Raw genomic sequence first — 14,936 nt, 5'->3', positions numbered from 1 at the left:
CCCATCTAACTTCAAAACTGTCACAAGTATAAAGTTTTTGGCAGTTTGAATACAGAATGCTCTTTATGGCTTTCAAAACATTAACAAAGCTTCTGTTATCTACAAAGGGGAGAAAAGCAATTCATGTACATTTCCAGTGCTGCCTGGGGAGTACCATTAGGGAAATAACTTCACTGCTTTTCTTCGTGTCAATTTGCTGCCAAGGCCTGATTACAGATTACAAATTTCAGACTGCTATCTTGTAGATTGATCACCAGTCATGGTCGATATTGCTGAAGGACTACAATAGCAAGTGATTTTGAAGTGACCATAATCCATAGACACATGTATAAGAAAAAGATTAAACTCCTGGAGATTCTTTGGTATGCAAAGAAGAAAATATATGGGGTAACAGAGTATTTCCAAACTCACAGGATTCTTTGACCAAATATTTTTTTTTAATTTAGTGCAGAGTTGCAGTTCTTGAAGAGTTAAGCAGTCCAGAATATTTTAATAATAAACTTTTTAAGATTAAAAGTTGTTCTTTTGAAACTCAATTTAAAAGTAAAATGTAGTTGTATGTGTCCACAGAAAATGAGGTTTGCTGCAGTGCAGTTATCTTATGAATACATTTATATTACTGAGTCATAAAAGCATGCATAAAAGGTCGCCTGTGTAAAATGGAAATCACAGATACAAGCCTGAGCACTTTTGAAATCTATTATCTATTTTTATAGCTCAGTCTCAGAGTCGTTATCAAATGTCGAACAAGCCTAGATTTCATTTGTGGCGTTTCATTAAATAGTTCAATAACCTCAATTTTTAATGATTATAAAAACAGTTTTCATACTATCCCATTGGTTCAGAGATAAAAGCTCCATCTCTGTGCTGCACACAACAGGAAGGTCTTGATTTCAGCCTCAGTCTGTAACATAGAAACATAGGAGCAGGAGTAGGAGAGTCGGCTCTTTGGGCCTGCTCCACCATTCAAAAAAGATCATGGCTGATCATCTAATTCAGTACCCTTTTCCCGCTTTCTCCCCATATCCCTTGATCCCTTTGGCATTAAGAAATATATCTATCTCCTTCTTGAATATATTTAATGACTTGGCCTGCACTGCCTTCTGTGGTAGAGAATTCCACAGGTTCACCTCTAAGTGAGGAAATTTCTCCTCATCTCAGTTCTAAATGGCATACCCCATATCCTGAGACTGAAACACCCGGTTCTGGACTCCCCAGCCTGTGGGAACATCCTGTCTCGTCCTGTTAGAATTTTATAGGTTTCTATGAGATCCCCTCTCATTCTTCTAAACTCTAGTGCATATAGGCCTAGTCGACCCAATCTCTCCTCATACATCACTCCTGCCCTCCCAGAAATCAGCCTATTAAATCTTCTTTGCACTCCCTCCATGGCAAGAACATCCTTCCTCAGATAAGGAAGTCAAAACTGCACATAATCCTCCAGATGTGGTTTCACCAAGGCCCTGTATAACTGTGGTAAGACATCCTTGCTCCTGTACTCAAATCCTCTTGCAATGAAGGCCAACATACCATGCGCCTTCCTAATTGCTTGCAGCACCTGAAAGCTTGCTTTCAGCGACTGGTGTACAAGGACGCCCAGGTCTCATTACAGTTACGTGCTGTTAGCAACTTGGCTGCAGATAGCAGTAAGGGCCCGATAGTGGTCCACATTTCTTCTGGGTTAGGAAAGAGAACATTGGCTAGGTGCTCCTGACCACTCTATGTTGACTGTCTACTCAAAATGTGTGAGGTGAATACTTGTTGAGCACAGTACAACCCCTCCCACCATTGGATAATTTACTGCCTCAAGATCAAGGTTCACATTTGCATAATGATCATGTGCGCAAAGGCCGTCTGCTGTCATGAAAACCAATTTGTAGCAAATTATGAAAATGAAATAATAGTGCTCAAACATTCTAAATGAGAGCTCAAAACAGCAGGGGAGAAAGTGTGAGCAAGGTATGTGGAGGGTAAAGGATTAGAAAGACTGGGGGTAAATTTTTGTCTTTACCACATAGGCAGTAATCTGGCAGAACAGATCGCCTGCCTGTTATCGAACTCACCTGATTTATATTCCACTCCATTAAAATGGGCATTCTTACATTATATAGCACGTGTTGTAAACTTTCCTACCCACAGAATATCTAATTGGTGGGTAGTAATGTTCCAAATGACATCTGATAGTTAACATGAGGAGGTTCCTTGTTCCCCATGGTCTGTTACTGACTGATGAAGCTTCTTTCTCTGCTGGCAGTTGTGTGGAGGAGTACAGACTGGCAGCAGATGGTAAATCTTGTGTGCTGCTATCAGAGGCATGTGAAGGCACCAAATGCCAGAAGCTTGATGCCAAACTGAATGACACGCTCTTTGTAGAGATGCTACATGGCTACAACAACAAGTCACAGCAGGTCAATCAAGGTCAGGTGTTCCAGATGACCTTTCGGTGAGTGCAGACTTTAAATCATTACTTTATTCTTGACTGTGTACGAAAATTATGATTATAGGTTCATTTCATTTGTACATATTGTATTACTGTATGTAGGAGTAAGAGACAAGATCACACTCATTGCAAAAACCTGTAGTTAGTTTATTTTGGGATCCTTTAATGTATCTGCATCTATTGACAAAGACATTATTGGAGTTATTTCAACTACCATCTTCATTATTTGACAAGAATACACAATTTGGCAATGTCAGGAACTTACACAGATTTAAATGTTCTTTTTCGTTAGTTCATGAGTACATATTAGTCTTAGATTTGTTGAATTTGGAGAGAGGAACTGTGACATTGAATACATTGACATCACATCAGGTTTTTTTTTCAATCAGTACCATCCAAATGTAAGAGAACAAGATCTAATTTGTCTGATATATCTATCCAGTTCAAAGGAAAATTGTGGAATTCCGTTGTGCCCTTGGTGGATAGCAGTGAGATTTCCTTTTCAGCTACCACAATATATAACAATGGCAGATTCATCATGTATCAGTTTAGAAAGTGAGAACTGGACAGCTCCTTGTCCTGGGGGTCTTTAGAACTGAATTTAATCCTATGCTGGCTCAATCTTATCATCACGTGGGATTTACGCAAGAATCAACCAGATTCCCAACAGACTCTCTGAATCTTTTTAAAATTCTTTTATGGGATGTGAGCATTGCTGGTAAGGCCAGCATTTGGTTCCAGCAGAGGGTCCAATGGGAACCTGGTTGATTCTTGTCTCTCCTTGGGGTACAGAAGCCATTTATAGCAGCTCGCTGTTGTCCTGCCTGACCTCAGCTACCTCAGCACAACCTGGCGACCGAGTCTGGGACCATGCTGCTCTGCGTGGCCCAGTACCTCACCAATCAGTGCATTAACCCATTGACGCATTAGGGAACTATCAGTTACATTTTCTTATTTTATTTCCCACTCTCTGCATGATGCACAGCCCCTAACTCTGGGTATGGATGGAGGAAACAAAGACCATAACACTCAAACATCAGCCAGCTTTACTATTGTAATATTAACCTTGAGCTACTCCAATAAACACTAAAATATAATTTATATTACAAATATTTTCCTTGTGTTTACTCCATCATTCCTTTTTACCCTATTATTCTGTGTCTTATTTTAACTTTAATTTGGTGCTATTCCTGACTAATATTTTTTCTTCTGCTGAGTTCAACTTTATTTTTCAGGTTTAAAATCTTTCCCTTTTCTATCTTCCTACTTGTGCTAGCAAAAGGTGCTTTTTTGATAATTAATGGCAAGTAGTTTGTGAAATACATGATTATAGTGCAGGTATGACTTTGTCAACATTCAACATTTGTTTTTCACATCACAAAGGAAGGAAGGGTCTGTTAATGAGCAGGTAGATCTGACTGCATCTCAGTAAACACTGCTTTTAAAGATCTGTTACTGAAAGTATCTGATTATTTTTTAACCAGAGCTACTATTAGTATTTCTCATTCAGACTGCAAATGAAATCACAACCTGTTGTTTGTTCAAGTACTTTTAGAGCTAATGTAGCAAAGACATCTTCTGTTTGAAATCCTTGCAGAGATATCAAACACCATTAATGGAGAGGTTCCACATAGTTTTGTAGAAACTGTATTTCCATTTTTATTAATGTATGAAAATTTGCTTTGCAACATAATGACGAACAAACTCAGTCAGTAGCCCTCAGCTGTGACCTAATGGAGTGCAGTGATAACTTGATAATGGGAATACTGCATAGTGAGCAAAATCCTTTTTTCAATTGTTTCCATTAAAATAGGAAAGCATTTGTGCTCATCACAGTCTGTAGCAAGTTAGGTGTCCATTAACAAGTTAGAATAATTTTTACACAGGTACGTGGAGACACTTAGCTCCATGTTGCGAGTGCCTTTAGCCTTCTTTCTATGCTTTACAACATAGAACCATGCGTACCAACCTAGAAAGAGAGCAAAATTTAACCAATAACTTCCAAACACTCAAGAATGACCCTGACATGTGAAAACACATAGTTAAATGAGTTTTGTACAATAAACAGTAGGTTTATGCAACATTCCTTCACTTGTGTTATAGGAAATAATAAACATAAATACATGAAAGCCGAAAGGGGCAAACACAAATGTTGAAGTGATGAAACTGTTGGTGCTTTTATAATCAGGGTTTGGGAACATGCTTTCGTGAATATATATATTTTTCTTTTAAATGATGGTAATTAATGCAATTTTATGTTTAATAATTAAAAGATTGGGTATGGGAGAAACCAAGTTTGGGCTTCAGTGCACAACTCCATGTTGAACACATGGGAAATTTACTGCTATTCTTTGGGAATTTGAAAGTTAAACTCCATGGCCTAGAAATATGATGTTACTGCACCTGTTTAGAGGTATAAACAATATGACAGGCGGTGCAAAGGTATAATTTCTGTATTGGAAGTTGGTGTAGCCATCAAAAAAGGTGTCCATGCCCACGCCTGTGCCTGAAACAGTTTGCATAAGCTTGTTTGATGCACCCTTTACCAAATTTGTTTTGTATTGCTGCAGGATGGCTGCATTCAGTAAACATGCTCTTTTCATGATCTAACCAACGGTTCTTAAAGGGCCCATTGGAGGTAGGATGTTTTGTAAAATAAACTCACCTGAAAGTGAAGTTGGGAGGAGCAGGCCTGTTGCTTTGAAGATTGTTGCTAGCTGCTGCTTGCCCCCATCCTTCTCCCGATCCCTCTCACCTTTTTGCTCCCCATCATCCCCCTCCCACCCAATTGGACTCCTGCCCATCCCTGGCCCTCCCCCGGGTGGAGCAAACCAATTTCTAGGCCCATATTTTCCCAGACCACACCTTGTTAAAAGGCAATCGCATTCATCTAGTAGGAGCTGATTGTGACATATATGGAAATTCAGACTGAGCCGCAGCATCAGTCTGTTGGCTCCAGAATGCAGTATGACTGATTCTTAGTATTCACACTGAGAAGTAAACAGTCAAAGTGTCAGCCAGAAAGCTTTCCCAAGGGAGAATTTGTGGGGAAATAAATGGATGTGTTGATGTAACTCAGAAATAGCAGAATGTGCGGAGAATATATTCAGCAAATTATTAGTCATGTATTTGAAATCAGTAGTAGTCACAATTGAAATACTTTATTGCCATTTGAAGCAGAGAGTCAAATGATAAGTTATCACCTCATGAATATAAATCAACCTGAGCAAGATAAACGGGGCCAGTGCCTGTGAAATTACTGGATTAGATACTGCAATTCCAAGCAAGTGATTAGCAAATGAGCCTGTTGCTGTATTCTGTTCTATTGGAAATACCTGTCTGTGATTGCAGTATTTGCATGTGGATAGGGTTCGGGTCGGGTCTGTATTCTGCGTTCAGCATTCGGGCTCGGGTCAGGTCGAGCTGGACTGTATTGTTTTGTTTCGTATTGTTTTCATTTTAATCCAAGATTTTTTTCTGTTTCAATAATATGTTTGTTATTTTCAGGTCGGGTCGGGCCGGGTATTTAAAACAATTAAAGGACTCGGGCCCCGGTCGGGTTTGGGTTGGCTGTTGTCGGGTCGGGCCCGGATCAGGTTTTAATTTTATACCCGAGCCAGGCTTTATTTCCAGCTAAGTAAAGGATGTAAATTAAATGTTAAAGTCCCCTCAGCAGTCTGGCCACCACGTGGAGGGGAAGCCCTTCCACAGGCTGCTCTTTTGCTGCAGTTGAGGCTGGGCAGATGGGGAGGCCGTCAAAGCCTACCTGGAGAGCTGTCCTGACCCCACTGCACCCCTCCACCCCCCACCCGCCGTGTCTACCGTCAGGAGGCCAACTCCAGGCAACTGGCCTAGTCCCTGATGCCTTGGGGGGGATTGGAGGTCAATGAGAAAATTTCCGTCGGCCTCCGACAATACAGCTTAATTGGCTTTCAACTATTGTTAAGCGGCTACCCACCACTTGCGAGTGGGCAGCCCTGCTGCCCCCCAATCCCGTCTCTGGGAAAATGATGGCACTGGCAAAATGGCATGCGGGCCGGTGGCGCAAAATTCCATGCCTGCTCGCCTCAGTGATCGGCATTATCAGGGCCTAAAAATTCAGCTCCCTGTTTCTCTTTTCTGGCATGTTGCCAGTCCCTATTGGTGCTGCCAGGTGACCAATAAAAAGTGGGTTTCTGCTGTGTGAAGGCTTTGGCAGCTATCAAGACCCAGGAGCATTTGAGGCTTGGACACTATCAGAGGTGCCCCATCTGCGTTGCTGGGCAAATTTAAGAGCATAGGCTCCAACATAGATTTTTTAAGAATCACCATTATGACATATGGTCAAGCCTTAAGCACCTTTCCCCACCACCCCCCACACTCAATGTCTCAGTAGAAAGTCTCTCCAGCCAATAAATGCAAGGTCTGACCTGCTGACTTATGGAAGTGGGTTGAGAGCTCAGTCTGTCATGAAGAGAAATGGTCTCCTGCACTGCTGAAAACATTTACATTTGCCTCTGGCAGGACTCTGTGGTATAGATGAAGGCCTTTCACAGTAGATTGTCAGCTCTGCTTTCAGCAGCTAGGACCTAAGCTTGGGAATTCACACCCCAAACCTCTCCACCTCCTTCTGCTCATTTAAGACAAATCTTAAAACCCACCTATTTGATTAAATGTTTGGTTACCTGTCCTGAGGGGCTCAGTGTCATTTTTTGTCTGATTACAATAACAAGTTGCATTTATATAAAATAAAAACAGAAAGTGCTGGAAAAACTCAGCAAGTCTGGCAGCATCTGTGGAGAGAGAAGCAGAGTTAACATTTCAGGTCAGTGACCCTTCTTCAGAGCTGGCAGATATAAGAAATGTAAAAGATTTTAAGCAAGTAAAGCGGGGGTGGGGCAAGAGATAACAAAAGAGAAGGTGTTGATAGGACAAGGTCACAGAATAGCTGACCAGAAGGTCATGGAGCAAAGGCAAACAATATGTTAATGGTGTGCTGAATGACAAAGCATTAGTACAGATAGGGTGTTAATGGACTGAAAACTGAACAGCCACAGCACAAACATGAAAAAAAGAAGAAAAAAACAGTGGATAGGCACAGTAGAAACAAACTGAACAAATTAAAATAACATAAACACAAAAAAAAGAAAAAAGAACTAATAACTAAAACTAAAATAACTAAAGATAAAAGTAAAATGGGGGGCTGTCATGCTCTGAAATGATTGAACTCAATGTTCAGTCCGGCAGGCTGTCGTGTGCCTAATCGGTAAATGAGATGCTGTTCCTCGAGCTTGTGTTGATGTTGACTGGAACACTGCAGCAAGCCCAGGATAGAGATGTGAGCATGAGAGCAGGGGGGTGTGGGGGGGGGGGGGAGGTGTTGAAATGGCAAGCAACCGGAAGCTCAGGGTCATGCTTTGGGACTGAGCGGAGGTGTTCCGCAAAACGGTCACCCAGTCTGCGTTTGGCCTCCGCAATGCAGAGAAGACCACATTGTGAGCAGAGAATACAGTATACTAAATTGAAAGAAGTACAAGTAAATCGTTGCTTCATCTGAAAGGAGTGTTTGGGGCCTTGGATAGTGAGGAGAGAGGAGGTAACTGGGCAGGTATTGCACCTCCTGCGATTGCAGGGGAAGGTGCCATGGGAAGGGGATGATATGGTGGGGGTAATGGAGGAGTGGACCAAGGTGTCGCGGAGGGAATGATCCCTTCAGAATGCAGACAGGGTAAGGGAGGGGAAGATGCCTTTTGAGGTGGCATCACGCTGGAGGTGGCGGACATGGCAGGGGATGATCCTTTGGATATGGAGGCTGGTGGTGTGGAAAGTGAGGACAAGGGGAACCCTGTCGCGGTTCTGTGAGGGAGTGGAAGGGATGAGGGTAGAGGTGCAGGAAATGGGCCGGACACGGTTGAGGGCCCTGTCAACCACAGTGCGGGGGGGAATCCTCAGTTGAGGAAAAAGGAAGACATATCATAATAGCACTGCCATGGAAGGTAGCATCATCAGAGCAGATGCGTCGGAGATGGAGAAACTGAGAGAATGGAATGGAGTCCTTACAGGAGGCAGGGTGTAGAAAAGTGTAGTCGAGGTAGCTGTGGGAGTCGGTGGGCTTCTAATGAATATTAGTAGACAGCCTATCCCTAGAGATGGAGACAGAGAAGTCAAGGAAGAGAAGGGAAGTGTCGGAGATGGACCATGTAAAGATGAGAGAAGGGTGGAAATTGGAAGCAAAGTTGGTAAAGTTTTTCAGTTCGGGGCAGGAGCAGGAAACGACACCGATACAGTCATCAATGTACCGGAAAAAGAGTTGGGGAAGGGAGCCTGAGTAGGACTGGAACAAGGAATGTTCGACATATCCCACAAAAAGACAGGCATAACTAGGGCCCTTGCGGGTACCCATAGCATTTTACTTGAAGGAAGTGAGTGGAGTTGAAGGAGAAGTTATTCAATGTGAGAATAAGTTCAGCCAGGCGGAGGAGGGTGGCGGTAGATGGGTCTGGTTGGGCCTCTGCTCAAGGAAGAAGTGGAGAAAAAGTTCTGAAGAAGGGTCACTGACCTGAAACGTTAATTCTGCTTCTCTCTCCACAGATGCTGCCAGACTTGCTGAGTTTTTCCTGCACTTTCTGTTTTTATTTCAGATTTCCAGCATCCGCAGTATTTTGCTTTTGCTTTTATGCATTTATAAAACGCTATTAGTTTTGGAGGCCAATCATTTCAGCCCGAGGACATCACTGCAGGAGTTCCTTAGGGCCGTGTCCTAGGTCCAACCATTTTCAGCTGCTTTATCAATGACCTTTTCTGCAGAAGTGGGGATGTCAGCTGATGCAAGAATGTATTCAGTACCTTTTGCAACTCCTCAGATACTGAAGCCAACTGTGCCTGTATGCAGCAAAACATGGACAACATTCAGGCTTGGGCTGATAAGTGGCAAGTAATGTTCATGCCACACATGTACCAGGCATTGCCATTGCTGAATCTCCCACCACCAACATCCTGGGGGTTACCTTTGACCAGTAACTGAACTAGACCAGCCATATAAATACTGTGGCTGCATTAGCAGATTGGAGGCTGGGAATTCTGCAGCAAGTAACTCACCTCTTGAATCCTCAAAGCCTTCCACCATCTACAAGGCTCAAGTCAAGAGTGTGATGGAATACTCTCCACTTGCCTGATTGGGTGCAGCTCCAACAACACTCACGAAGCTCAACATCATCCAGGTCAAAGCAGCCCACTTGACCGGCACCCCGTCCACCACCCTAAACATTCACTCCTTCCACCACCACTCATTTTAGCAGCAGTGTGTACCATCTATAAGATGTACTGAAGAAACATGCCAAGCCTCTTCAACAGCACTTTCCAAACCCGCAACCTCTACCACCTAGAAGGACAAGGGTAGCAGACGCATGGGAACACCATCACCTGCAAGGCCCTCTCCAAGCCACACATCATCCTGACTTGAAATTATATCAGCATTCCTTTACTATTGCTGGGTGAAAAACCTACAATTCCCTTCCTTAAAGCATTGTGGGTGTTCCTATACGACTTGGATTGTAGCAGTTCAAGAAAGCAGCTCACCACCAGCTTTTCAAGGGTAGTTAGCGTTGAGCAACAAATGCTGGCCTTGCCAGCGATGCTCAACATCCCATGAATGAATATTTTTTAAAAATGGTTCTGTGACTATTGTCATAAGAGTTTCATTTTTTAAAATCTAAAAGATCTGTGTGCCTTTAAGACTGAGGAGAAAAAGAAACCTTCTGTGCATTGAATGTTGACATTTGGTGTTTGAAGAGTATGGGACAATTAGTATCCAAGCAGCAGCAAGTGTTTACGACGGTCTTATGACTCCTGTGGAAAAAAAACTGTTAGTGGCAGTTCTGCAGTGAAACAGCACCCCACCCCCCCGCCACAGAGCCCGATGCCGGGAGCTCAACAAAATCCAGACCAGTATGTCTCTCTTAAATGACTATAAATGATTTGGAGGAAAATGTAGCTGGTCTGATTAGTAAGTTTGCGGACGACACAAAGGTTGGTGGAGTTGCGGACAGTGATGAGGATTGTCAGAGGATACAGCAGGATATAGATCGGTTGGAGACTTGGGCGGAGAAATGGCAGATGGAGTTTAATCCGGACAAATGTGAGGTAATGCATTTTGGAAGGTCTAATGCAGGTGGGAAGTATACAGTAAATGGCAGAACCCTTGGGAGTATTGACAGGCAGAAAGATCTGGGCGTACAGGTCCACAGGCCACTGAAGGTGGCAACGCAGATGGATAAGGTAGTCAAGAAGGCATACGGCATGCTTGCCTTCATCGGTCGGGGCATAGAGTATAAAAATTGGCAAGTCATGCTGCAGCTCTACAGAACTTTAGTTAGGCCACACTTAGAATATTGTGTACAATTCTGGTCGCCACACTACCAGAAGGACGTGGAGGCTTTGGAGAGGGTACAGAAGAGGTTTACCAGGATGTTGCCTGGTCTGGAGGGCATTAGCTATGAGGAGAGGTTGGATAAACTTGGATTGTTTTCACTGGAACGACGGAGGTGGAGGGGCGACATGATGGAGGTTTACAAAGTTATAAGCGGCATGGACAGAGTGGATAGTCAGAAGCTTTTTCCCAGGGTGGAAGAGTCAGTTACTAGGGGACATAGTGAGAGCAGCAAAGTTTAGAGGGGATGTATGTGCGAGGCAAGTTCTTTACACAGAGGGTGGTGAGTGCCTGGAACTTGTTGCCGGGGGAGGTGGTGGAAGCAGGTACCATAAAGACGTTTAAGAGGCATCTTGACAAATACATGAATAGGATGGGAATAGAGGGATACGGACCCCGGAACTGCAGAAGGTTTTAGTTTAGGCAGGCATCAAGATTGGCGCAGGTTTGGAGGGCCGAATAGCCTGTTCCTGTGCTGTACTGTTCTTTGTTCTTTGTTCTTTAAACTCAATATGGAATTAAATTATATTATGAACACTTTTCCACAGAGGACCTTTTACCATGAGATTATGAATTAAATCTGTCTCATTACACAATACTAGACCTAAAATAGCTTTATCTTTCGTTGGTTCCTCAATGTCTGGTTCCAGGAAACTGTCACAAAAGCATTCTACAAACTTATCTTCCAGACTGCCTTTGCCAATTTAATTTGTTTAGAAAATGTCAGCAACCTTCAAAATTAAGTTCTAATTGAGAAGCAGCTGCATGTGTGAAATCACATAAAGGTTCAGTTGTAAAATCTCTCACCAGTCTACATCTGTTTGCATTTGTACTTCAATTGCATGCCATTGTGCCATTAACATGGTCAGTCTGGCTTACAGTGTGATGGACCTAAATTGACATCCCCTTCTCACAGGACTTTGGGGAAAGAATAGGGGAGTAGGACTAATTTGTTACTCTTTTAGAGTGCTGGCATATGCACCATCGGCCGAACAAACCTTTTCTGTACACAGTATTATTCTATAATTCTGTGATTCCAGGTTGCTTCCTCTTCCCCACTTCCAACCCCCTTTACTTGATGAATCTTTTATGAAACACTTCAATTTAGAAAGCAAGGTGATGCATCCTAGAGATACCTCCAGCAACAACAGAACAGTACCCATGTGCAAGGTTTGAAAATGCTCCATGAAGCATATTCTTATAGGAACATAGGAACAGGAGAAGGCCATTTCGCCCCTCAAGCCTGTTCAGCCATTCAATGAGATCATGGCCTGACCTATGACCTAACTCCATTTACCTGCCTTTCTCCCATATCCCTTAATCCCTTTCGTTAACAGAAATCTATCAACCTCAGATTTAACATTCACAATTACTTAGCATCAATTGCTGTATGTAGTGGAGTGTTCCAAACTTCTACTATTCTTAGTGTGTTGAAGTGTTTCCCAACTTCACTCCTGAAATAAAAGCAAAATACTGCGGATGCTGGAAATCTGAAATAAAAGCAAGAAATGCTGGAAATACTCAGCAGGTCTGGCAGCATCTGTGGAGAGAGAAGCAGAGTTAACGTTTCAGGTCAGTTCTGAAGAAGGGTCACTGACCTGAAACGTTAACTCTGATTCACTTCTGAAAGGCCTGGCTCTAATTTTTAGGCCATGTTCTCCAATCCTAGATTCCCCAACGAGCCAAATAGTTTCTCTGTGTCTACCCTGTCAGTTCCCCTTAACATCTTGAAAAGTTTCATCAAATGACCCCCTAATCTTCTAAATCCCAGGGAATATAACCCTATTTTGTGTAATATCTCCCCATAATTTAACCCTTGGAGTCCACATATCATTCTACTAAGTCTATGTTGTGCTCCCCACAAGGCCAATATATCCTTCCTCAGGTGTGGTGTTCAGAACTCCAAGTGTGGTCTAACCAGGGCTTTGAATAACTGCAGCATGACTTCAAACTCCTTACATTCCATTAACCTTTTTGATTATTTTTGTACCTGTCTGTGACATGTTAATTATTCATCAGAACTTGCAAACGTCAATAGATCTTGAGCAAGTGAAAAGTGGGAAGGGGGATTCTTAATCCCTTTATTTTGTGTTCGGATAGCTGCTATTCTATCATTTACATCTCTTCCAGGTACGTCTTTTGTTTCTTCACTTGTCCCATTACTACGTGATTTGGCTTTGTACCATGAAACCTTTTGTCATTTAATCTCTCCTGCCCTCCACCCTGTCACAGACCTTCCCTTTTGTTCTTCCTCCCCCTTTCCCCCTTTCATTTGCTCAAACTTTATTACATCTCTAACTTTTGCCTGTTCTGATGAAAGGTCACACAGACCTGAAACGTTAAATCTTGTTTTTCTCTCCGCAAATGCTGCCTGACCATTTTCTGTTTTTATTTCACATTTCCAATATCCGCAGTATTATGCTTTTACATTTAAATGATTTACATACTTGGACCCATAAGTCTCTTTGGACCTCCACTGCATTTAGTTTTTCACCATTTATAAAGTACCCTGAACTATCCTTTCTTGACCACGGGTTCACCCTTAATGTCAGGTGAAGATCCATAAAGACCACTCAGATAGAAGCTGCCTCACAGGCCTGCACAGCTGGCCTGAGAGATTAGCCCTGGAGCTAAACCTCAACATAGAAGAGGTAATGCACCAGTGATATGTGCTGTCATTGCCAATGGCAGAAATTTTCTACTCCAGGAGGATTTGGTGCTTAAGGTGGGAAGATCATCAGGTTTCCAACTACTAGTCAACTATCCAACCAGGCCATCCACCCATCCCACCACCAAAATAATTGGCTGACAGGAGAAGAATTCTTCTCTTTCTCCCTCCAAAAGAAAAATGGGGAAGACACACTGTGACAATTGGATATTTGAATTTGTCTCCTTTGTGAGAGTCAGTGCTCCAACATTGTAGGAATTGGGCTTAATGGACCACGAGATGAGATTCACTCCCATGTTATTCATGGTACCTGTGGGTTTAACATTGTGTTGTTAAAGATGCAGTTCTTTTGAATTATCTTGGTTCTGATGTCTCTCACGTCAGTCGAAATGAAATGCCAAAATAAAGAGATCTTGACAACTTAATTTTGAGGCAATAAATTGACTTTTGTTGCATGTTATGCAAGCATTCGATTTAATAGATTTGTGTGGCAAAGAGAACGCAGTGTTAGACAAATTGATAAAAGGTCTCGACAGCTATAAGCTATTTAAGTTAAACAAGTTGGATGTTGTACAAGCGAGCACATGAGTCCTATTGTCATGATGCGCATGAGTAACTACTGGAAAGTGAGTGTTGAAAACAATGATGAGTAAATTCATGAATTAAATGGTTTGAATTTATTTTTCTGACAGCTCTAACAGGGAAAATTCCTGAATGTTACATTTAAATTGGGACACATTAATATATTGTGAGGATGAGCAATTTGAAGATATGTCAAGTTATCTTGAGCTCAGTGAATAAACCCATATGATACTGTCAAAATCCACTGACCCAAAAATAAAAATTGAACTGCAGAGAGAAATAGACTGCCAATTTCAAATTATCCAGTGAAGGTCTGGGGGAAGAGAGACATGCTTGGGTAGAAATTCACCTTGGGCAGTTGTGTATAATGGGCTTTATAGAATCGGTCGCTGGTTTAATGCATCACACAATTTTCATTTCCATTGAAGTCAATGGAACAAAAAGTGGGCGGTGCATAAAATGGGCAGCTGATCCACCACCACCCAATTTACGCTGCCTTCCCAGGACAAATTTCACCCTCAATGTCCCGTAATGCTGAGTAAAACCAACAGAAGGTAAACTTTTTTAAAAAGTTTTTAATTGGTTATCTTTTCTTTTGGAGTAAGGAAGGATTTCAGCCACTTTATTGTGTGGCAAGGGTAAGAGGAGGTCTAGTCCTTGAAGGCTTGCCTGAAAGTTAACACCACTGAAGCCTGGGTGGTGCACACTGCTTAAATTTGAATGTGTGAACTTTGAGCTTGATGACCAATTGTCACCAATTCTTAATGATTGCATAAAATGAATGTTCCATCTTAGACACCTGTCAACTAATCATGAAATACAAATTGAATTCATAGGTA

The 14,936-nt window shown here is 42.3% G+C and overlaps 1 protein-coding gene across 10 annotated transcripts in view; it reads left to right on the top strand.

The window, feature by feature from the left end:
• The window catches only part of LOC137347765 (astrotactin-2-like), a 1,864,757-nt gene that overhangs the window by 1,055,175 nt on the left and 794,646 nt on the right, over positions 1 to 14,936 (top strand). For all 10 annotated transcript variants that reach the window (XM_068012699.1, XM_068012698.1, XM_068012697.1 and 7 more), the window contains one exon: positions 2,255 to 2,443. In XM_068012699.1, the coding sequence (XP_067868800.1) occupies positions 2,255 to 2,443 (189 nt within the window). The remainder of the gene's footprint in view (positions 1 to 2,254; positions 2,444 to 14,936) is intronic.

This window comes from Heterodontus francisci, chromosome 32 (assembly GCF_036365525.1).
Source record: "Heterodontus francisci isolate sHetFra1 chromosome 32, sHetFra1.hap1, whole genome shotgun sequence".
NCBI classification, from domain to species: Eukaryota; Metazoa; Chordata; class Chondrichthyes; order Heterodontiformes; family Heterodontidae; genus Heterodontus; species Heterodontus francisci.
The sequence above is the reverse complement of the archived record's forward strand: the minus strand, read 5'-3'. Positions and strand labels throughout refer to the sequence as shown.